Genomic DNA, 25,087 nt, shown 5'->3' with positions numbered 1-25,087 from the left:
AACTGACACTTTGTTTCTTCAGTTTATCAGACAAAATCTATATATTCAAGCATGAAGTTGAAAATCATAAACAGAGAGTAAAGAAATCGAAAGCAAAGATCTAAAAGTGGTTGTTCAAGATCGTATCTATCAGAAACTCATAACAAGTTGCTAACCTCAAAGCCTCATTCGTACAACACGAACATATTGGTAGAAGAGAACATGACAACAAAAAGGGTAAAAAGAACACATAACCCAACTAAAAAAGGCAGAACATCATGAAAAACAGCAAACAAAGATCTTACATAGAACACCCCAACTCAAAGAGTCAACAGAGAATTAGAAGAGCACAACACATACTCTACTTTAAACACGAGATGACAACACCTGGAAAATCACATTCGAAACTTCAATGTTTACTAATTACAATACGTACGAACTCACCTTTTTTGTTGGAACAACTGAAACAGGAGATAATGATTGTTGGCGGTCTTCAACTGAGTTATGGGAAAGCTATCACAAAGAGGAAGATTAGTATAATTAAAAAAAATTGCAAAGTTAACTTAAAGAGGAAAAAAATGTGAACCGAGCACAAAATTGTTTACCTCTTCATTGCTGATTGATTTACTGTTTGAGCCATTCATAAAACCGATACTCTGTACATATGCTTGCATCTTAGCCTTCACTTTTTCCTTCACCTTTTCATCCATTCTTTCATCCATTTTTGCTTCCATATTTTGTTTTGCTTCAGCCAACTTTTTATCCATATCAATTTGGATTGCTACGGTAGCTTTTTGAACTTCTATCTCAACCCTTGCATCAAAATCTCGTTGCTCCAACTGTGATCATTTATATACTGGGCCACAAACTAAACTTGGAGCTACTCCTTTTCCTAGAGTTCGAACAATCCCATGAGTGTCTGGTCCCATTATTTGTGAATATATATCATTGCGAGCACTTCCAGGGACATTTAACTCGGGATACACCTCAGCAAGATCATCCATTTGTTTCTTTTTGAAAGAAAGGTAAATTGACGGAAAGTTAATAGAATCTTATAATGGAGTCAAAGTACCTTAATATTTATAAAGAATAAGAATTTACCATAACTTCACCGGCTATGTCATTTATTGGTTGTTTATTCTCTCTAGTGTGAGTTTTTTTCCACACCTCAATACGAGTTGGCTTTACACCAGTATTCTCTTTTGTCATCTGTTGAATAGTAAGAGATTATCGTAAAATATGCAAGGACTCAAGAATTAATACATAAATTGCAGAAAATAGATAGTGATTATGTCATACATCATCTATAATTTGAGCAAGACTTTTTCTTCCTGATGTGTGTGGCATAGTCAACTTTTTTCGACTTTCTTTGTTTCTCTCGCTCTTTTCCTAGAAAAGATAAACACAATAATATATGAGATAATAGTCAAGGAGCAGCAGAAAATGATTATTGATATTAATGGAATACCTTTGCTTCTTTTGAACTCCAATAATGAACTAATGAACGCCACTGATCTTCTGCAACCCTCTTTGGACGATGAGCTAAGCGCTCAATATCAGTATTATACGGGTCATAGCCACTACTTTTTGCTTCATGCTTCCACTCTTTCCATTTAGATCCAACTGACATCATCAAAATGCGTCTCATATCATCAATTGCATCAGTATTTTCCTATATATATGTAACACACAACTCATTTATACAAGAAAAATATATAAAAATAAAAACATCTTAGTATGTAGGTTTTGCTTATATTAAGAACCTTAATGTCACTCCATATTATATCCTTGTACATATCAGGAACAAGCCTCCAATCTCTATGATTCAATGGCGCTAAAATGCCATTTCGTGCTATCACACCAAGTTTTGAATGTAATCTAGCTGCTTCTGGACCAATAACTTGTCCACGATCATTCAATTCAACATGTAAATTGTCACCGTCTTTTCCCCATCAATCATAGTGGGACCCCTAGGCCGCTTAGATTGTTCTTCACTCTCATTATAATCTGCAAATAATCAAAGATAAAAAGAAGGGGAATTAATTATTTATAAAAATCAGTTATCTAACTACTTTATACTATAGAGGAAGAAAAGATTATCACAAAAATATAATACCTGGAAGATTTTCTATATCATGTGAATCATTTCTAGACAAGTTACCAGATTGGATAGGCTGTCTTTCATTTCGTGGCCAATTTTGAGGTGGTTGAGGCATTGCCCCACTTTCCACTTGTTGTCCTTGTTGCTCCGAGGAATTAGATAAAATCCCGTCTTGACTAGAATTTCTCTGTCTTTTTCTTGCCATTTCAACGATTCTTCTCAAAAACTATGAATCCTGCCAAATTGAAAATATTTTCTACTATCTAAAAGTTCAAAATAATATATAACTATCAGGTCAAATAATAAGACATGCAGGCACACAAGATTTTAACAACTGAATAACATAGTAAAAATCACCAAATTACTGTTCAATAAGCATCTGTATTAAAATAATGACAATAACTATAATAGAAATAAGAACTAAGATATTTCGTCATCTTCATCAAATGCTTCATTAATTTCCAGAGTTTGTGGGTCAACTTCTATCCCTGGTACTCCTTCCCTAACCCATTCAATATCATCTTCACTTTCAAATGTAGTATCATCAAACTGTTGGTCAGGCCACAGTTCCATATGGCCTTCCTTATGCTCAATTGCAGGTGTGTTTTCACCTAAATTGTAAAAACCTCTTGGCTTAAGTTTAACAACAATTTTCCACTCCTTTCCCATTGGATGATCGATATAAAATACTTGTTGAGCTTGAGATGCAAAAATGAAAGGTTAATTTGATAACTGATGCCTTGTGTAGAGTAGATGATTAAAATTCACAAGAGGAAATCCATAATCATCTTTCTCAATAAGCCCCTTGTTATTGTTAACCCATTTACAGCTAAACAATACAAACTTGAGCTTCTTGGTATAATACAACTCAATTATGTCTGTGAGGACCCCATAGAAAGAAACTTCTGCCAATATGGGATTTTTATCTCGTGCGCTTGCATAACTTTGAGTGGTAGCCTTTACCATAATACCACTATTTTGAGTTTTTCTCCTAGCATCACGAGACTTTGTTAAGTATCTAACTTCATTACATATATATCCGGTCATTCTTTTTGCTTGTTTGGATGGGCCAACAGCTAAATTTTGAATATCTTTAGGCATTTGCTCACCAGCCATATGCATCTTCTCAGCCTATCATCTAAAAGTAAAGATGTGATTTAAAAGATGTCACTATAACTACAGTAATATATTTGAAAATATTTTAGCTGGTTCAAAATTACATGATTTCTAAACCAGATTTGAAATCTTTCATTGTGAATCTTATCCACATCACGTCTTGATAGACGAGGATTTTCCTTCTTGCTTTCTTTTATATGTTCACTGCAGAAGTAAAACACACAAAAACTTAATAAAAGAAATTGTAAATATTATTACTTAATATTAATTACTATGCATATATTATGATTTATTACGTACTCGCGATACGGAGTTGTGGAGGCAGAATTAAATAAAACATATCTGTGTGCTTGAGCATGTGTAATGTCATCAAGATCAAACCCTTTCTCTTTACTTGATCGACGACCCTCTTGATTTGCTGTTTCACTAGACAAAGCATTATTTCTTAAAGGTCGGTTAATCTTTGTCTCCACCTCATCTAAATATCTTGAGCAGAACGTCATGCACTCTTCTATCCAATATCCCTTTGAAATTGAACCTTCTGGATGACTTATACTCATTACATAGTTTTTAAGAGTAAGCAAGAACCTAAAATAGCAAGTTCCAAAAGTTCAATGCAATTCCTTATAAGTACAATAAAATTATAATAAAATGATACCTTTCAAAATCCCACATTGAGCGATATTGTGGAGGTCCACCCAACATTGCTTCTTCAGCTAAATGGATGATTAGATGTTCCATGATATCAAAAAAAGATGGAGGAAATATTCTCTCCATATGAAAAAGAGTTACTGCAACTCGATCCTGGAGCTTTTCTAATTCACCTATCTGCATAGTTGTTGAACAAATGCCTCTAAAAAAATTACTTAATTCAATCAATGGCTTAAGGACATTCACTGGCAAGAGATTTCGCAAGGCAATTGGAAGGAGTTGTTGCATTAAAATATGGCAATCATGACTCTTCAACCCATGCATAGTGCGTTGCTTAAGATCAACACAATTTGAGATATTTGAAGCATATCCATCTGGTACTTTCACATCTCTTAAAACTTGTAAGAGCATATCTTTTTGCTTGTTACTCAATGTGAAACATGCAGGAGGTAGATAATATTTGCCATTAGCTTTTTTTTTTGGGATGCAAAGCCTTTCGGATCCCCATCTTTTGTAAATCCAAACGCGAATTTAAATTGTCTTTGCCTCTGCCATCAACATTCAATAATGTCCAAAATATGTTTTCAAAAAAGTTCTTTTCAATATGCATCGTGTCAAGATTATGACGGATCATATTGTCCTTCCAGTATTCCAACTCAAAAAATCTAGTTTTCACACCATATCCTGAAAAGTTACCTAGTGCTGGAAAATCACTGATTGTCCAAAGCAATGCTGCACGCATTTGAAACATCTGATCGTTTGATGCATCATAAGTGTCAACACCAACCCACAATTCTTTTAACTCATCAATTAAGGGCCGTAGATAGACTTCAATATCATTGCCTGGTGCAAGAGGGCCATCAATAATCATTGATAATATCATATATGGTTGTTTTATGCACAACCATGGTGGCAAGTTATATGGAACCAAGACAACTGGCCATGTGCTATGTGAGATAGACATAGACTTGAATGGACTAAAGCCATCTGAAGCCAATCCAAGTTTAACATTTCGAGGATCTTGAGCAAAATCTACATGCACTTCATCAAATTTCCTCCAAGCAATACTGTCAGCAAGATGTCGCATTACCCCATCTCTAGTGTGACCTTCGGCATGCCATCTCATTTCAGTAGATGTTTTAGCCGACATAAATAGTCTTTGAAGCCGCGGTATCAATGGAAAATATCTAAACACCTTTGCTGGAATTTTAGAGGTTTCTAAACCGCTATTAACCGATTCACCTTTGAAATGTTTGTATCTTGGTGCTTCGTAAAACTTACAATCCGTTCTATCTTTCGTCTCATTCCAATAAATCATACAATCATTTGGACATGCATGTATCTTTTTGTATTCAAGTCCTAAATCTTTAATAATTTTCTTTGCATCATTAAAGGACTTGGGTAGTGTTTCACCTTCAGGAAGCACATCTTTTAACAACTCTAGTAGCATGGAAAATGAATTGTTACTCCACCCATTGAGACACTTTAAATGTAATAGATGAACAAGGAATGAAAGTAGCGAATACTTGCTTCCAGGGTATAACTCACGTTCAGCTTCTTTCAATAAATTAAAAAATTCTTCAGTCTTTTTACCAAACCCTTTATTGTGGAGATTTGATCCACCAAATCCATCACCATCAGTGTCTATATCAACAAAACCAGATGTAGGAGGAATCCCAAATGCTTCATGTAACATGTCTTGCATTTCATCACCTCTATCTAACTTATCAACAGATACTGATGAAGATGATATCTCACCATGATAAATCCAAGTAGTATAACTAGTTAAAAATCCATCAACCACAATGTGTTCAACGATCAAATCTTTTGGGACAAATATCATATTACGACACTTTCAACATGGACACAAGATTTTAGATGAATCAGGCCTATCTAATGAGGCAAAATGAAGAAACTCCTTAGCTCCATTCTCATATAAAGGATTATCACAATAACCACATCACAATAACCACATCACTGTACATACATGCTAGCTGATGTCATAGCTCAGTAGTCATAACCTGTAGGGGACCCATGGTGTCTATGTACCCTCGTTCCGGATCCACTCCTTAGACCCGATCCGTAGTTCCTCCCTCCGAAAAGAATCTCGGACGCAACCGATATCAATTTACCTCTCGTTTTCGGAACGGACCTCGGACCACGAACCCATAAACTAGGTCATATTGTGCCTTTCCATTCCTCTTTACAGGACAATGTTTCTTACCTTCTCATTATCAATGCTTAAGTCACCATTTCGTATCACAATATCACAGAGAAGATTTTATTAGCTTCTCATCACAAGCACATCCACTGCAGATTTAACACACAGGAATAGTGGCACGAAGCCTACACAATCACTCAATCACATTCACATAGGAGTTCAACTACACAATATCATGCACGAAAACTAGACATGCTTGTCCTAAAGAATTCACAAACATACAATCAACTAACCAAAGTCTAACTCAAGTAGACCGTAATCTACCTCAAACGTAGAGCTGGAACAACGCAAGTCACTCCACTACAACTTTTCCTTTTCTTACAGCCTCAGAACGCTTAAAGTCCAAAAATAGAAGGCTCAATGAGTAACAATTACTCAAATCACAAGCACCAATTCAAGAATACCCTTTCCTTTTACCCCATTCCAATGGGTGGATGATTTTCTAGGTGTAAAACAATCTAACAAGGGCCTTCATCATCATTAATCATCAATTTATACTGACATTATAAGAACATTGCCACTTCAATCATTTTTCACGGTCAAGATACCATTTTTATAGAAACCTAGGTCTCAATTCACTTAGTTTATGTTTCTACGAATGCAATTCATGATTACAGAACTTAACCCAAGCCTTTAAATGATAAATAAGTGATAATAACTAGAATTCATCAAGTCTTAGAAGGTTTAACAAATTATAGGTTTCCTATTACAATTCTACCATTGAAGACCCACAAGAGTGATGTCAATCATGACGATGATGGGGAATGGTTGGAGGGCATAAATGAAACTTACCTCTCAAGAGTTTTCTTGCCCTAGCTTGAAAATTCACCCTAAGTGCTTGTGGGGAACTGTTGGGGTGTTATGAATGAAAATATGAGACTAAGTCATTAAAAACACGGATTCTGCCTTCCCGTCGACCGCTGTGGCAGTTATTTTTCCACTGCAGCCGTCCCGCTATAGCGGTAGAGCCACCGCTATAGCGGACCCAACATAAATTCGCTCATCACTATAGTGGTCATTACCCCGCTATAGCGGTATCGCCGTAGCGGACAACCGCCCATCACAGCGGCCACAAAAGATCGTTGCTGGCCGCTGGGAGTTGTTAGTCCACCGCTACAGTGGTACTCCCACTGCCGCAGCGGTGCCTTTTGGGAAGTGAGCTCGAATTTTTGTCTAGTTTTCGCCCCTTCCACTCCACATTTCACCCGAGGCTTCACAAACATAAAAAAAAATATGTACACAGACATAAAAACAACATACGAGTTCACCCATGGCCTCGGAATTCCCAATGGAATTCTAATTTCTTACGTCACCCCCCCCCCCTTCCCCGACGAACTCAATACAATAAAACAACAAGCACAAGAAAATCAAATTTCAGCTCTCAAAATCGAGTTCTTACTGACTCGTTCTACCCTTGGGAAGGTTCTATTTGGTAGGGTGACCCTATATGTTTCATGATGACCGGAAGGGTCGTACATCAAATACTAATTAAAAGACTGTTCGTCCCCGAACGAACAAAGGTCAGTAAACTAGGAGAAATTACATGTATCGGCAAAAAGCTGAGGATACTTGCTACGCATATCAGATTCTGTTTCCCAAGTACCATCATCCACCAGACGATTCTTCCACTGGACTTTCACAGGGGCTATTTCCTTGGACCTCAACTTTCGAACATCCCTATCTAAGATGGAAACAGGCTCCTCCTCATATGACAAATTTTCATCTAATAAAATCGAATCCCAACGGATTATGTATGAACCATCCCTGTGATACCTCTTCAACATCATGGAATACCGGATGAATGCCTGATAAACCGGGAGGTAAAGCCAACTTGTAAGCCACCTCCCCCACACGCTTGAGGATCTCGAACGGTCCGATATACCTCGAGCTAAGCTTGCCCTTCTTTCTGAACCTCTTCACACCCTTCATGGGTGAAACCTTCAGCAACACCTGCTCTCCTTCTGCAAACTCAAGATCTCGGACCTTGCGGTCCGCATACTCCTTTTGCCTGCTCTGCGCTGCCAGAAGCTTGGCTTGAATCACCTTCACCTTATCTAGGGACTCTCTCAGAAGATCGGTACCCCAAGGTCTCAACTCGAACGCATCGAACCATCCAATAGGATACCTACACCTCCTTCCATACAACGCCTCAAACGGAGCCATATGGATACTCGAGTGGTAGCTATTGTTATATGCAAATTCGTCAAAGTTAAGAACTGGTCCCAATTCCCACCAAAGTCTATTACACACGCACAGAGAATGTCTTTAAGAACCTGAATAGTCCGCTCAGACTTCCCCTCAGACTGCGGGTGGAATGTTGTACTAAGATCTAACCTCGTACCCAACTCCTCATGCAAACACTCCCAAAATCTGGAAGTGAACGTTGTGCCCCTGTCAGACACAATGGAAATAGGAGCTCCATGGAGCCTAAACACCTCACGCATGTAGATTTTAGCCAATTTCTCCGCATCATAAGTTATCTTCACCAGAATGAAGTGGGCAGACCTAGTCAACCTGTCAACGATAACCCAAATGGAGTCAAACTTCCCCAACGTCTTCGGAAGACCCACCACGAAATCCATAGCTATTCTTTCCCACTTCCACTCAGGAAGGGGCATCCTTTGAAGTGTACCCCCAGGTTTCTGATGCTCATACTTCACCTGTTGGCAATTCAGATACTGAGCAACAAACTCTACGATATCACGCCTCGTCCTAGCCTACCAGTAATGTTGCCTTAAATCCCGATACATCTTAGTAGCTCTAGGATAAATAGAATACCTCGAACTATGAGCCTCTGTCAGAATGGCCTTGATCAAATCGTCCACACGTGGCACACATACTCTCCCCTTGATTCGCAACACGCCTTCCTCATTAATTACGACGTCTTTGGCCTCACCACACAACACCTTATCATGAATCTTACACAGCTTAGCATCCTCAAACTGCTTAGCCTTAATCTGCTCTAAAAATGCGACCGAGCCTGCCTGTGTTGGAAATATCCAGCCTCATAAAACTGTTAGGCAGAGTCTGAACCTCTCTAGCTAACAGATGCTCCGAAGAAATCAAACGAGCCAGACTCCCCATACTAGCCGGCTTCCTGCTCAAAGCGTCAGCCACAACATTTGTCTTACCAGGGTGATACAGAATGGTGATGTCATAATCCTTCAGCAGTTCCATCCACCTCCACTGCCTAGAGTTTAGATCCCTCTGAGTGAACACATGCTGCAAACTGCGATGGTCTGTGTACACCTCACAATGGACACCATACAATTAGTGTCTCCAGATTTTCAACGCAAACACCACCGTTGCCAACTCTAGGTCATGAGTAAGATAGTTCTTCTCATGCACCTTCAACTGCCGAGAAGCATAAGCAATCACCTTATTTTCCTGTACAAAACAACACCCAAACCATAACGTGAAACATCATAATAAATAACAAAATCCTTGCCCTCCACGGGTAATGCTAGGATAGGCGCTATGGTCAATAATGTCTTGAGCTTTTGAAAGCTCTCCCCATACTCGTCGGACCACTGAAACGGTACCTCCTTTTGAGTCAATCGGGTCAAACGAGAGGCAATAGAGGCAAACCCTTTCACGAACCGATGATAGTACCTAGCCATACCCACAAAGCTACGGATCTCTGTCACTAATGTGGACCTAGCCCACTCCCTGACTGCCTGAATTTTCTAAGGATCTACCATAATACCCTTATTTGAAATAACATACCCCAGGAAAGACACAGAAGCCAAACCAGAATTCACACTTAGAGAATTTAGCATACAACTCCTTCTCCCGCAATACACCAAGAGAAATTATCAAATGTTTCTCATGCTCTTCCCCTTACTTCTAAAGTACACCAGAATATCATCAATGAACACTATTACGAAAGAGTCCAAATAAAGCTTAAATACACTGTTCATCAAATCCATGAACGCAGTTGGGGCATTAGTAAGCCCAAAAGACATAACCAAGAACTCGTAGTGTACATACCTGGTCCGAAAAGCTATCTTAGGAATCCTCTGCCCGAATCTTCAGCTGATGGTACCCTGACCTCAAATCAATTTTAGAGAACACAGAAGCTCCATGTAGCTGATCAAACAAGTCATCACTACGGGGAATGGGATACTTATTCCGGATAGTTACCTTATTCAGCTGACGGTAACCAATACACATACGCATAGACCCATCTTTCTTCTTAAGAAACAACACAGGAGCACCCCACAGAGAGGCACTCGGGTGAATAAACCCCTTACTCAGAAGATCTTACAACTTCTCTTTCAATTCCCTGAGTTCTGTTGGCGCTATCCTATAAGGTGGGATAGAGATAGGACGAGTCCCTGGGTCTAAATCAATCCTGAAGTCAATATCACGATCTGGTGGCATACCAGGCAAGTCCGCGAGGAACACATCCGCAAAATTGCGTACCACTGGAACCGCATCAATAGATGGAGTATATGTACTGGTATCATGAATGTGTGCTAAATAAGCTAAACAACCTTTCTCCACTAGCTTCCTAGCACGAATAAAGGATATAAATTTCTTAGGGATGGAACTAAGGTTACCCTTCCACTCAAGCCTAAGTGTCCCAGGAATGACTAAGGTAACAATCTTAGAATGACAATCTAGTATTGCATAATGCGGGGACAACCAACTCATGTCCAAAATGACATCGAAACCAACCATGTCTAAGATTATCAAATCTGTCCAGGTACTATACCCCATAAAAGTAATCGCCCAAGATGGGTAAACTCTATCTACTACCACTGAATCCCCAACCGGAGTAGATACATAAATAGAAACATCAAGAGTATCACACACCATATCCAACCCCATAGCAAAATATGTAGACACATAAGAAAAAGTAGAGCCGGGATCAATGCACTGAGATAGTACCTGTGATAAATGCATCGGAGGCCTCGACCTGGGGTCTACCCGGGAAAGCATACAAATGACCGCGTCCTCCTATAGCCTGTGAACCACCACGATTACCATGCCCAGTTTGAGCCCCGCCCCTGTCGAGCTGTTGTCCGCCTCTACCTGACTGAGGACCGCCTCGATTAGGATGGGCACCACCCCTACCCGTGGTGTGGCCGCCCCGCCCTGTCGGTGGGCGATCCTTACCCCCTCGATCTTCTACAAACAGAGCTCGGGGAGCCTGATACTAAGTCCTTTTCCTACTCTGTCTAAGTCTGGGGCAGCACCTCTTAATATGCCTAATCTCACCACACTAAAAACAAGCACGGTCCAGTGTAGGTCGCTGAACAGAAGTTGATGAAGTTGTATAGCCTCCATGCTGACCGGAAGTTTGATAATTTACCCCTGATAGACCCCCAGCTGACACCTATTTCGTGGACTGAATCGGACGCCCTGAATATACGTGCGAAATCTGACCCATCGAGGAGGAGTTGCTGAAAACCCCACCCCTTCGGGTCTTCTTCTCTACCTGCCTCATGTAACTCTCCTGCTTAATGCCCTTAAAAACACGAATATGCTCCACTATCTCTTGGAATGAATCCCCAGTGGCTACAAGCTGAAGGGCCGATAACTGAAGCCAAGCGTTCAACCCCTTCACGAATCGCCGTATCCTCTCCCCCTCAATGGGCAGCAGCTGAAAAGCATATCGAGACAGGGAGTGAAAACGGGCCTCATACACAGAAACCGACGAGTTTCCCTGACCAATAGTAGTGAACTTATCCTTCCTTCGGTCCCTCAGAGTACGCGAAATGTACTTATCCAGAAACACCGAGTAAAATTGAATCCAAGTCGATGGAGGAGACCCAGCTGGCCTGCACTCACAACTTGGCATCACCCAAGAATTGGAAGGTCACAAACTCTACCCCATACTCATCCATTGCCCCCATCTTGTGGAGCCTTTCGTGACAGTCGATGATGAACTCATATGCATCCTCTATCTCAGTACCATAGAACACAGGAGGCTTCATTTTAATAAACCTCCAAAACAGATCATACACCTCGCCAGTCATCACTGGCCCTGCAACTGGCCTCGAACAGGCCTCAAAACCCTGAACTTCCTCCAAGATAGGTGCCATTGCTGCTGCATGCTGAACCCCCGGAGCTTGCTCCCTGTCCGGACCAGGGGCTGCTACTCTTGTAACCCTATTTGCTGGACCAGCTGGTATAGCTCCGGCCTGCGCTAACCCGTGCAACCAATTCAACACCTATGCCATAGTATCTAGTATACCCTGAACAGCTGCAGCTCCTGGCGGAACTGCTACTGCCACCGGCTGGGCTGGTACGGCTGCATCTCCTGCTGCCTCTTTAAGAACCACTGGAGGCACGGGGTCAACCACTGGGACGCCACCCCCTGAACTTGAAATTGAAAGACGTCCTTATTATCCAGGCGAGTTCCTAAACTTGCTCTTATTTTTCAAGAGGGTCCTGACTTTCTTCCCATTCTTCAGGCGGGTCTTGACTTTCTTCCCATTTTTTAGGTGGGTCCGGACTTGCTCCCACTGTTCAGGCGGGTCTTGACTTGCTTTCCATTCTTCAGGCGGGTCCTGACTTGCTTTCCATTCTTCAGGCGAGTCCTGACTTTCTTCCCATTTTTCAGGAGGGTCCTGCCTTGCTCCTATTTTTCAGGCGGCATTTTTCAAGCGGCTCCTGACTTATTTCCCATTCTTCAGGCGGGTCCTAACTTTCTTCCCATTTTTCAGGCGGGTCCTGACTTGCTCCCATTTTTCAGGCTGGTCTTGACTTGCTTCCCATTCTTCAGGTGGATCCTGACTTACTTCCCATTCTTCAGGCGGGTCCTGACTTGCTTCCCATTCTTCAGGCGGGTCCTGACTTTCTTCCCATTCTTCAGGCGGGTCCTGACTTGTTTCCTATTCTTTAGGCGGGTCTTGACTTGCTTTCCATTCTTCAGGCGGGTCATGACTTGCTTTCTATTCTTCAGGCGGGTCCTGACTTTCTTCCTTTTTTTCAGGCGGGTCCTGACTTGCTTTCATTTTTTAGACTGGTCCTGACTCGCTTCCCATTCTTCAAGCGGGTCCTGACTTTCTTCTCATTCTTCAGGCGGGTCCTGACTTGCTTCCCATTCTTCAGGCGGGTCCTAAATTTCTTCCCATTCTTCAGGCGGGTTTTGACTTTCTTCCCATTCTTCAAGCGGGTCCTGACTTGTTCCCATTCTTCAGGCAGGTCTTGACTTTCTTCCCATTTTTCAGGCGAGTCCTGACTTGTTCCCATTCTTCAGGCGAGTCCTGACTTGCTCCCCATTCTTCAGGCGGGTCCTGACTTGTTCCCATTCTTCAGGCGTGACTTGTCCCCATTCTTCAGGCGGGTCCTGATTTGTTCCCATTCTTCAGGCGGGTCCTAACTTTCAACCTATTCTTCAGGAAGGTCCTGACTTGCTTCCCATTCTTCAGACGGGTCCTGACTTTCTTCCCATTTTTCAGGCGGGTCCTGACTTTCTTCCCATTTTTCAGGCGGGTCCTAAATTTCTTCCCATTCTTCAGGCGGGTCCTGACTTTCTTCATATTCTTCAGGCGGGTCCTGACTTGCTTCCTATTCTTCAGGCGGGTCCTGACTTTCTTCCCATTCCTCAGGCGGGTCCTGCAAATCATCAAACACAAACAACACATACAAAACTTTTCTGCCCCAGTTTGCACCAGGAAAATTTTTGTGAGTGTTAGCAAAATCAAAAACTATATGTAAAGTAATTCAATGATGAAAGTAAAATCAAATGCTCTAACATAGGAAGTGCGTATCCTTGTAGCAAAATCTAAAAGACCTAGATTAAGAAGTGCGTCTCTTAGGAGTTAAAATTTAAATACTCTGACTAGACAGTGCGTCTCCTAGGAGTAATATAATGGTTCAATTTAGGAAGCGCGTCTCCTAAAAATAACCTGAAAGACCCAGACTAAGAAGTGCGTCTCTTAGGGGTTAAAATTGAAAGACTCTGACTAGGAAGTGCGTCTCCTATGAGTAAAGGTTTGAATTAGGAAGTGCGTATACTAAAACAAACCTGAAAGACCCGAACTAGGAAGTGCATCTTCTAGGAATTTTGGTTTAAATTAGGAAGTGTGTCTCCTAAAACAAAACCTAAAAGACCCTGACTAAGATGTGCATCTCTTAGGGGTTGAACTGAAAAACTCTAACTAGGAAATGCGTTTCCTAGGGGTGCCAATATTCATAATTGAAAAGTTGATCAATTTTGTTACTTCTAAACCTATGTTGTGACATTACCTTATGCATCGGAAAAAATGAGACATTGTACCTTTGAATATTCAAACTATGACCCTTTTATTTGAAGATAACATCCATCCTTGTTTCAAAATAAAGAAACTTTGTGAGTTTTAAAAACATGGTGGTTGGCTTGTGGCCTTGGCTTTGAGGATGATTGCTTTTGTCTTTCCCCTGTTCGACACTGATTCCAACTTTTCTCGATAACCTTTATCATTGGAGACATCTCTAACCTCAAACCTCACAATTAATGTACTATACTCGCATTTCATCAATAATCGGACCTTTGTGTTAACCATGAATCCAAATGTCTGTCAATTGTCAACAAACTTGTTGTGCATATAACTTTTCCTGAATCTTGTCACTTTAATGATCTGACCAAACTTTGGTTTACGCAATTAAAGAAGTTGGTAGCAGATTTTGAAGTCCTTTCTTGCTTGTTTTGACAAGGACTAACTCAAGAAACAAAGAAAGAGGACAAAACGGATGTAGAAATTATAAAGAAATATTATTCAATAAGAGACGTCCCTCTTGAGGAAAGACTAAAAAAATGACACTTACCTGAATGTGGTAGCCGGCTCCAATGATCATGATATGCATTTTGGATTAAGCGGCCTGACCTCTTCAACCAATTTAACCTTCAACTCATGTCATACACTTGGACTTCCAAATCGGGCTTCTAAATTTCAAAAACTGCATCGACATCATCGAACCTCTTTCGGCTAGCGGTGCCACAGAGGGTTTTCACCAACAAGCCTTTCTCATTTGGTTCTTTCTCTTACTCACCGTCGTCTTATGGTGCCCGTAAGGATTTTCACCGATAAGACTCATTTTGTTATTTCACTCACTCACCATCGCCTTATGGTACCCGTAAGGGTTTTCATCGATAAGACTTTCTCATTTGGTTATTTCACTCACTCACCGTAGCCTTATGTTGCCTGTAAGGGTTTTCACTGACAAGACTTTCTCATTTTTCACTTTTGATTTTTCATTCCTTGCATAAGTAACATGACATTGTCCTTATATGATAATCACCACTCAAAGCATGTTTGACTTGTCATTCTCAAAGATTGATCTAAAGGTCTTTCTTTTGGTTGTAGCATGGCTTTTGGACAGGGTTAGAAAGAAAATGACTACATGAAGGCTCAAAGAAAACACTAAAATAGAAGGGTTGGGACTTATAACTTTTGGAATCGACTTAAAAAATTAAAAACAACTTCTGCCCCAGTTTTTTGGAACGGGGAATTTTGAATTTTTCTTTGGTTGGACCGAACCCCGTAGTAGGGTTGCCTACGTATCCTGCCGAAACAAGAATCAGGTCAAACATAGTTCAGGAAGATGTATTGTTTCATTTTTTTTCTTTTGTTTCCTTTTTTTTTGGACTCTTTTCTAACTCTATTTTGATTCCAAAAGAGGAGTATGAAAAGAAATAAGACTAAGGCTCAAAAAGGTAGCAAATGATGACACAATGTTTAGATAGCAGAATGGAATGCCTTCGTTATACCAATCCTTAAAAATACCAAGTAAAAAATATGCAATTTGAGAATGAGAAGCGAAAATCATATGGTATCTCTTTACAATGGATAACTCATGTTAATGGGAGTGAACTTGCATTTTGACTTCTCTTGATATTGAACCACTTCAAATCATTTAGGATGAACATTTTGTTATACACTAGTACCATTCTCATGATTCCCAAAGTGATCGCCTTAGTTTCATTCAAGCCAAACTTCAGCTTACTCTCAAAATGTTTCAGCACTCTACTATTTTCTCACATGTTTTTCTTCACCATTTTTAATATTTTGGGTGCATTTACTGGCCTCCAAGATCTGGCTAAAAATCCTGCATGCATGTCATGTCACTAGAACCAGACTGAAAGAACTGTACAAAAGAAAAACCAAAGAAGATATACTAGGAAATGACAAAACAAAAACTCTTTTTTTTCCTTTTTTTTTAATTAAACAAAATGACAGAAGGGTTTTGACATTAAAACAAGCAAATAAAATTTGGATTACTAACCTAGAATGACCCAGATAACATAAAGAACATCAAAACAAACTACCAAGACTCCTTTCTGGAGAGAGGAGAGGAGTGACTTCCCAATTGCAAAGCTGTCATCTTAGCCACTAAGTTGCATATAAGCATTACTTGAACCATTATCAGTTTCAATCAAATTATTCTCACCAAATAAGTTCTGGGTCCCTTTAACCAATTCATCCTTATCAACTTCTGGAACTGAGACTGATAGCCCGGGAAGTTTTCCAGATGCCTCCCTTCTCTGTTGCCTCTCTTTCATGTATTCCAGCCTAGGACGAAAGTTGGAGCTGGTACGAGGTCGGTATGCTTGTGGGGGGTAAGAACCCTGTGGAGCTAGTGCACACCATTGTTGGTAAGGATATGGTTGAACATATAGCTATGCACCACAGGAAAAGTATTGGAGAGGTGACATGGAATATTAAGGGTCTTGTGGAGGAAAGTAATGTTAAGGTTGAGTGTATGGAGTTTGGGAATAGACTTGAGGTTGTGGCTAGGTATATGAATGAGATGGACCGCTCACACCTCGTCGCGCTTCTGGTATAATCATGGTTACATCATTATTTTCCCTCACGTCGCTCAGGCTTCCTGAACCATTTTGAGTTACTTCAGCATTTACTTTCATGTCAGCAAAACTCATGATACGTCTTGTTTTGATTCCATCTTCTATCATTTCCCCAATCTTAATGACCTCAATGAACGGTTTGCCCAGTGTTGGGAGCATGTGTTGATAGTATTCTTCAGTTTGGGCTTGGAGAAAAGTATCCACCATCTCACCTTCTGCCATTGGAGGCTTTACTCTAGCAGCCTGCTCTCTCCACCTAATGGCGAATTCCCTGAAACTTTCTGTAAATTTCTTCTACACCTTGGTCATGGACATTTTATCTGGAGTAATATCTATATTATACTGAAATTGTCGCACAAACTCTTGAGCCATGTCATCCCAGATATTCCACTTAATGACGTCCTGATCAGTGAACCAATCCGAGGCTATTCCTGTTAAGCTCTCACTAAAGTAGGCCATAAGCATTTCGTCCTTACCCCCAGCTCCTTTCAACTGATTGCAATACCTCTTCAAATGGGCCACAGGTTCACCATGACCCTCACACTTGTCAAACTTTGGAGTTTTAAAACCAGAGGGCAAGTGAACATTAGGAAACATGCACAAGTATTTGTATGAAACACTCTTATGACCTTCTTGACCTTGCAAGTTTCTTATGGATTGCTTCAAGCTTTTCATCTTTCTAGTCATTTCCTATCATCTACAGTTTTATCAAGCTTTTCAGTGTTAACGGGAGGCTCAAGGTGAGGGTTACAACTATATGGATTAGAGACATTTAAAGTCGGTTCTGGAGTATAGGGTTGAGCATCAGGGGTTTTGAACATGGGCCCACTGTTAGATGGATCACCAGGCACAGTAAGTGGAGCTCGGGTTAAGGTCGGCACATTAGGGAAAATGTCTAGGTAGCCAGGTGGCGGTGGAGGTAGTGCCTGACCAGTCATCCAAGCCTGATACATGTTTGCCATGTGTTGTTTTAACATTCTCACTTCTTCAGCTAACCCTGAGTTTTGGTCGACCAACGGTGTTTGAGCGCTCGCGTCAAACAACCCAGTGTCCTCGTTGGTTGCCATTGCCCTTTTGATTTTTGACCTTGTGTTGTAAGGATGAGTCGCCAGTTTTAAAAATCACAAACCAACCACCTTTTAAATCAAACATCACGAGTAAAAACAAGTGAGTTAGGGAACTGCGTGCAATGCCCATATCCATAATTTATTAGTTCTAGAATGATTCTAAGGGTAACAATATCATTTTGTCATCATCCCCATTTTCGCTCGATTTGTCATTCCTCTCTTGCATTTTCGCACCTCACGGTTCACTAGTTCTCTTTCCTCTCTTTTCTTTTTATGATCATCTCTCATTTTCTTTCCACTCTTTTTTCCTTTCTTCTCCGCTCTTTCAATACTCTTTTTGGATTTTTTGAAAATAATTCGATCGAACTCGACTTGGGTTGACTACGTATCATGTTAAACATGAATCAGATTTTTGCGTAGTTCGGGAAGTTTCAGCATAAAGTAATCAACAAAATTGTTTTGAATTTTTTTTTTTTTGAAGTAAAGAAACTATAAAGTCTAAAAAAAAATCTTTTTGATTTTGAATTATCAAAAGAATGAATCCTAAAAGATACGTAAAAGGAAAACATATTTTTATCTTTTTCTCTTTTTTTTTTAATAGGGCATTAAAAGACTCTTTTTTGGATTTATTTAAATAAGGATATCTAGAGAAAAAGTGCTATTATATCCTGTTTAGCATCAATCTGTTTCTCATATCTTCTGTTGTGTTTTTAGAGAGAAATTAGGGAAAATGACTCCTGATTCTTTAGTGGTTGTTCAAGAAAAAATATGTAATTGAGAATATTAGCTTAACGGGTGGCGCAGCTGTCCCTGATGACACAACAGGGATGGTCGACACAATAGAGACTTCAACAAAAGCCAGTATCACTAACACGAGTCACCAAAAGGTGTGGTGTATTTTATTATACACAGACATGGATTTGGAGTTGAAGGAAAACACTTATCCGCCTAATGTAGTTCTCCTGGTAGAACCCGTCCATGGCATGTCAGAGGAGGATTATCGAAGAGTGACCAGAAAAACTGAGCAATATCAGAACATTATGTTACTTCCTAGAATCTCCTTTGATTAGGGTAGTAATTGTTCGGTTCAGTGGGTTATTTTGAAAATTTTGTACCATACCAATATTTTGGTTAATCTAATATGTATAACCAAAACTTGAATTTTTAAAAATCATTCAATCATTTCGGTTTCTCTTCGATATCGGTACGATTTAGTTAATTTTCGGTATTTTTTTAACGTCAACTAAAACAACTACACAAATAAATGATATGTTTTTGGCATACAAGCCAACATTTTATATATATATATATATATATATATATATATATATATATATATATATATTAAACAGAGGTATCACGTTTATTATAAAATTTATATTGTTCTAGTAACTAAATCAAAACACTGATTCCATCTTTATTAAGTAAACGATATTATAGACTAAAAATAATATCATATTCCAGTTGGATATTAAATCTGGCAAGGGGTGTCTAAGACAAATTCATGAGTAATACGAGGGAAGAGAAGCACTTTAAAAATACAATATCTCAGAATAACATTTTCGGAGAGTGGTTAAGAATGCAAAAACAAAAAGTTAGATAATACTAAACTTTGAGATCATTTCAATTATTAAACTCACGTTCATTTACTTTTTCAAAAAATATATTTGATCATCTACAGAAAACAAAGTTTAAAAAAAAAAAAAAAAAAACATGATCTCAAAAGAGATTAATCATTTACTCTAAGTGAACAAACTTCACAAGATGACAAAAATTACTCGCTAAAGACTTTATAAAGCAAATACAACACTTCTATGAGAACTAGATTTTAGAGTCTCAAATCGAACACTTCTATGAGAACCAAAATCGCTTCACTATTGAAGCACCTTAGTTTCAACTATTAACAGTAGTACTGGTACGACATATTAGGTTGAGACATTAGGTATTACTGATTCACCACAAGGCCTAAGCTTAAGGTGAAATAATTTATGCTTTGTTATATTTAAGTTTTATTAAGAATAAATATATTTTTGATATAAAAAATATGTTTTATGTATATAAATTTATTCGATACGGTTCAGTATTTTCTCGATTTCTTTTTTGTAAAATAAAAAACCTAATCTAATTTTCGGCACGGTTATAGCTTTACATAGAAACGTATGGTTTTATTTAAAAGAATCTAATTATCGGTTCGGTTGGTTATAGTCGATTTTCGAAAAACTATTGAAACCTCTAACTTTGATCTTAGAAGGAGGAACATTTGGACAGGCAGCACTTCCAGCCTTAGCAGTATCCGGTCTATTGTTATGCGGATACACCGTCCATGCCCTTACTACATCCACGGCGGATAAATGGATAGAGGCAGTCAAGTCGATGTCATCAACTATCAAGAAAGTTGGAACACCTTTGAAGGACATGGGAGAATGGGTTGGGAAGGGTTGTAAAGTAAAACTTGGCTGGTGGGAGATGTATTAGATTTTTTCTCAAGTTTTATGTCAGGCATCTTGTGGAGTTTCGGTTAACTCTTTAATAATTGAAGCTTATCCTACAGTTCTCCTCCAAATAACAAATCTAGTCAAGTCTATTGTTCAACTAGTGTTGGATGCCAGGACTCGTAGCAATCTTTTGGAGCTCAACTTAAATCATTAATTCTACTAGTATTATAATTAATTGTTCCTTTTGCTACTAGTGTTGCTTGGCAGCTTTTTGCTACTGGTTTTTTGCTTCATACGATTTCTAGGTCACAAACAAATGAGCTCATCTTTTGGTGAAAATTCAACTAAACAAGACAAGAAACTTTGTCCAAATATTAGTTCTTCCTCCCTCGTTTAAATTGAATATACTATGGCTGTTTATATATATAAAAATAAAAATTTAAATACTAATTTAAATGGATAAAGTTATAAAGTAAAACTATTTTCTTTTTGGTATTTTTGATAGAACCAAAAATTTAGAAACCTAGAAAAGTCAAAGTTAAAACCATATAAAGAAATTAAAGAAAACAAGACTATTGCGGAAAAATTTTAAAAGGGTGAAATTAGATGTTTACAACTTTTGAAAAAACAGAACTTTTTCCACTGAAATCTAAAAATGTAAGGAAATACTAACTGCATCATTTCAATTGAGTCAAATCATAAGCGTCGAAGAACTCAATTTCCTCTATCTGTTACGGTCATGTTGGGTTAAACGTTGAAGTTCAAATAATTTTTTAAGATCACCCCTAGTTCAAATAAATTGCTTTAACTTTTAAAATAAATTCTATAATAGTAAAAACAACAATGTTAAAGGAAAAAAAAATTAAACTGAGTATTGAACACTCGTGTGATCCACAATATCACTTTCATATGAAGATCTCCTTGAAATTGTAGATGATGACATAAAACTTTTGAAATTTGATACCTGCAAAAAAGATAAGACGATGGATAAGAAACAACGTTGGGTCAGAATTCATGAATTGAGAAATGCCAAAGGCATAAAACTTGGCAATGATTTTATATCACAACGTCATAAGTTCATTAGCATAAATTGATTGCAACAATAAATTCCCGATGAATAACCACCAGTATGTTCTAGCGCAGAGCAAGGCAGTACTCTCAATTTCTCCTTTCGTTCCATAGATAAGTTAGACTAGAACAGCATTATGATATTGACACCATCAAAGCACCAATCTAAAACCTTGTTCTGCTTTAATGAGCCATAAATCACAAAGGCAATTTTAAAAAATATCAATTAATGACTAATTCATGCTAAAAGAAGATTGTTTGAATAAAGAACCTAAAGAGAAGAAATAGTAAGTATCTACCTCATTAAAAAAAATGAATCAGTAGGGTTCACTTTCAAGGATCGGGTTAGCTCAATCCGGCCCCATTCACAATTTTACTTCCACGGAACAGGATTAGCTCAGTACGGCCCGTTCACAAACTTACTTCCACTAACTAGAGGCACTTGTGGCTATTATCATTGATATTCACGCACATAATAGAACTTATTGCAATAATAAAATTTTATCATTTTATTAATTACAACTGAAACTTATAGTTAATGCTTATATAATAAGAATCATATTCAATTTGAGTATGTGCTTTATCTCCGTAAATTTGTCTGCTAACCGTTTAACTTGTGCTCTTCAGATAATTAATTCTTTAATGCATTTAGTCTTTTTAATCAATTTGTTCCATCCCCGAGAGTTTTTTTTAACATGTAAGAGTATTATTCAAACTGTTACTTTTAAAAATCTCAATATGGTTCAGTTCGTGGTAAAAAAGCCCAAAAGAAAAAGTTACGGTCAAATAATACTTACACATTTCAAACTTAAAATTTCTCATTTGAATACTACTCATTCCATCTTCCAAATTTATTTTCTTTGAAACACCATATTCTTTATTCATAAGCTTTCGTCATTTCTTGATTCTTTGAGCCATGACAAGCTTCGGTCAGAGTGGGCCTCGAGAATCTCTTCAATGAAATTATTGTCTGGTTGATAGCCAAAAACGCATCGTCGAGCCAATCCTATTTAATGCATTTAAAAGGATAATTAGGCTCATGCCAATTAGTTCAAGTTCAATATTTAATGAAACATTTCAATTAAAACTTCGGCAATTTTGCAAAAGTAACATACTTATTTGTTTTGAAAGCCAATCGTATATGCTTTTGATATTTGGTACGAAATGTACATCTCTTTGTAAGCAGCATTTGGATGTACAAGGGTGTTTTACATTGCATATGAATTTCTGAAAAATTGTTTACTCCAAGTAAATGTACTACAGGATATTTTTTACTCATATAAAAGGTATGTTACGATGTCTTGAATTTTAAATCATGATTATAGTTGTACTTTGCGACTTTGACGAACTACCACAATGAAGAATTACAGCTGGGTAAGAAGAGTTGTTTCGCTTAACTTTGACAAAGGTTATAACTAACCGCTATAGAAACTATACAAAAAGATGTGTTTTCTCAACAATTCTTACGATGTGATTTTTAAGATTCAATCTAACTTCTAAATATATGCAGATTTATGTTCTTCTCTACAACGAAGTTTCTATTGCTTTAAAGATTAACAGTTTATACAGCAAAAGAAAGCTTCTGAAAATTCACAAAATGTTAAAGTCTTGCAATGCCCACACCATTTTTTTCGCAGGGATCTAATTGTGGTATGCAGTATTATATGACTATTTGAAGTGATATTATGATTAAACTCAATTGTACCTATAATTATGAAGTGAATTTCAAAAGACTTGAGAGTGAGTCTCGGTGCAATTTGGCCTATTATGCCATTGATTTAGGGTAATACGGTGGATTCAAATTTCATCGCACCAAGAGGGTAAGACATCAGGTTTGAGTCCTGGTGCACTATGATAATAATATAAGATGTTGGGTTTAAGACCCATTGTAATATGGCCTAAAATGCCTTTATATGGATAAGACATTGAGTTTGAGTCCCAAAGTACTATATTGATGATGTAATGATGACTAAGGCAAAATAATATGTATTTGATTAAAAATCGTGAAACCGTCCCACTTGACATGCTCCATTTCATGAGGGGAATGCGGTAGCAGCGCTTAATAAGTCTAATGAAAACAAGTGGTTAAACGAATGAATGTGGGCGTGGGAATGGACAAAAAAAAAAGATAATCATCATTGTGGTAATATAAGAGGAAGAACATTATGGGTTCTCAAAATGGTCCTTCTATTGGTGAAGGTAATTTTCGTCATCAACACCGGTATTAAAGGTCATTGGGCATGCGGTTATAGTGCGACATAATTTGCTCAAAATTTTATATCCGCCATCAAAAGAAAGGAATACAATTTCGAAGTGATGTCAAGGTGGGTCTATGAATATAATAATGACAACAATGGCTTATAATGAAAATTTACGAAGCACATATATATGATTATAGTCTATTCCTTGAAGAGGATGTGACTTGTGATAAGCATCGTGAATGCTCGCCCATTTTTTAAAATGAAATGTGTAACATTATGGATAAGAACGTGCTCATGTATTATAGGATAAACACCACGACTCATCTATACAGGAGGTTTGAGAGAAATCAAAAAATTACTTTGGCATAAACATTCATTGGTCACATACTTTTAATATGTCACAAATATTGTTGTATCTTATCATGAATTAACAAAGAGTAAAAGTAAGAAATAAGTCTTGCTTATAAAGATTTTGGCTTTGACCATAATGGCAGTTACTCCCTAAAAGGAGATGCTCACGATACTGATGGTATTATGAAATATGTGATTGTACACAGTGTTTTAAGAGACGGGGGCGCGAGGCGTTTTATGTAGCACGGGCGAGATGTAAGCCCCGAGACACCGAGCCTAAGTCCGATGGATCTACGGGGCGTATGTCTCATGTATCTTCAATTTTATAATTTTATTACTAAAAATCAGCAAAAGTTAAGTTTTCGTTAAAATTTTGCAAATAAATTCAAATAAATCACCAATAATATAAAAAAGAATTATTATAAATTTTATTTGAGAAAGGTAACAACACAAAAAATGATAATAGCCTAGATAATATTTAAAATGAAATCTTCATTCACTTCATCATCAATCTCCAGATATATTAGTCCTTCCCGACCTCAACTAATATTTGCACCGACTTTTATTTATATATTCAAAGAAGGAGAAGGGCAAAATGTGTAAGAGCAATGACAAAAAATGGATAAAGTTGCTTCAGAAACATAGTGCTATGAAATCTCTAACATATCAAATCCAGGCATAATCATCTAAAAAAAATTATTAATAGCAGCGTTATTTTCTATGAGAGTCGCTTTCTTTATCTATATATTTTAGGAAAAATCACTACAACATGAAAACATGATAACATAAAGTATAAATATGATTATACATATGATTATACCAATAAGAAAATCATACTTATAGCAAAAATACTTTTAAAATAATAAAAATCAAATTTAATGCCCGGAGTGTACGCCGTTACACCCAGGGCCAACGCTTTTGTGTTCAGGACTTATGCCCCAAATTGTAGGGCGTACGCCTTATGGATCTATGCCTTTCATTTGTACCCCCTGCCCCGTGACTCGCCCCGAAAACGCCTCTGAAAACACTGATTGTACATAAATAAGTGGGAGCTCTAGCAAAGCTAATCTGTTATATTCCTGAGGAATGAAATTATTCA

At 38.2% G+C, this 25,087-nt stretch overlaps 2 protein-coding genes and 1 pseudogene across 2 annotated transcripts; all 3 read right to left on the bottom strand.

Annotated features, from left to right (window-relative positions):
- Positions 1 to 345: 345 nt before the first annotated feature.
- LOC132639222 (uncharacterized) lies at positions 346 to 2,683 on the bottom strand (the record flags this gene model as incomplete). The annotated part of the gene is given in 9 exon segments (XM_060355690.1): positions 346 to 366; positions 424 to 492; positions 585 to 818; positions 885 to 989; positions 1,081 to 1,188; positions 1,448 to 1,651; positions 1,881 to 1,941; positions 1,943 to 1,986; positions 2,588 to 2,683. Coding segments are annotated over 9 exon segments (942 nt in total), but the record flags the coding sequence as incomplete, so codon positions are not given.
- Positions 2,684 to 4,467: 1,784 nt separating this feature from the next.
- On the bottom strand, positions 4,468 to 5,690 carry LOC132639221 (uncharacterized). The gene is made up of 2 exons (XM_060355689.1): positions 4,544 to 5,690; positions 4,468 to 4,487 (listed from the first exon to the last, which is right to left on the bottom strand). The coding sequence occupies exons 1-2, from the start codon at positions 5,688 to 5,690 to the stop codon at positions 4,468 to 4,470; spliced, it is 1,167 nt and encodes a 388-aa protein (XP_060211672.1).
- A 1,907-nt stretch (positions 5,691 to 7,597) lies between these two features.
- On the bottom strand, positions 7,598 to 16,563 carry LOC132639220 (uncharacterized; annotated as a pseudogene).
- Positions 16,564 to 25,087: the final 8,524 nt, after the last annotated feature.

The sequence above is a fragment of the Lycium barbarum genome, chromosome 5 (genome assembly GCF_019175385.1).
Source record: "Lycium barbarum isolate Lr01 chromosome 5, ASM1917538v2, whole genome shotgun sequence".
Lineage (NCBI taxonomy): Eukaryota > Viridiplantae > Streptophyta > Magnoliopsida > Solanales > Solanaceae > Lycium > Lycium barbarum.
The sequence above is the reverse complement of the archived record's forward strand: the minus strand, read 5'-3'. Positions and strand labels throughout refer to the sequence as shown.

What these genes read in the sequence shown, in the direction of transcription:
- LOC132639221 (XM_060355689.1), bottom strand. Translation starts at nt 5,690, where the DNA reads ATGATATTTGTCCCAAAAGATTTGATCGTTGAACACATTGTGGTTGAT. An exon ending in CAGTGATTTTCCAGCACTAG is followed by an intron (nt 4,488 to 4,543) that starts GTAACTTTTCAG and finishes GAATACTGGAAG; the next exon opens with GACAATATGATCCGTCATAA.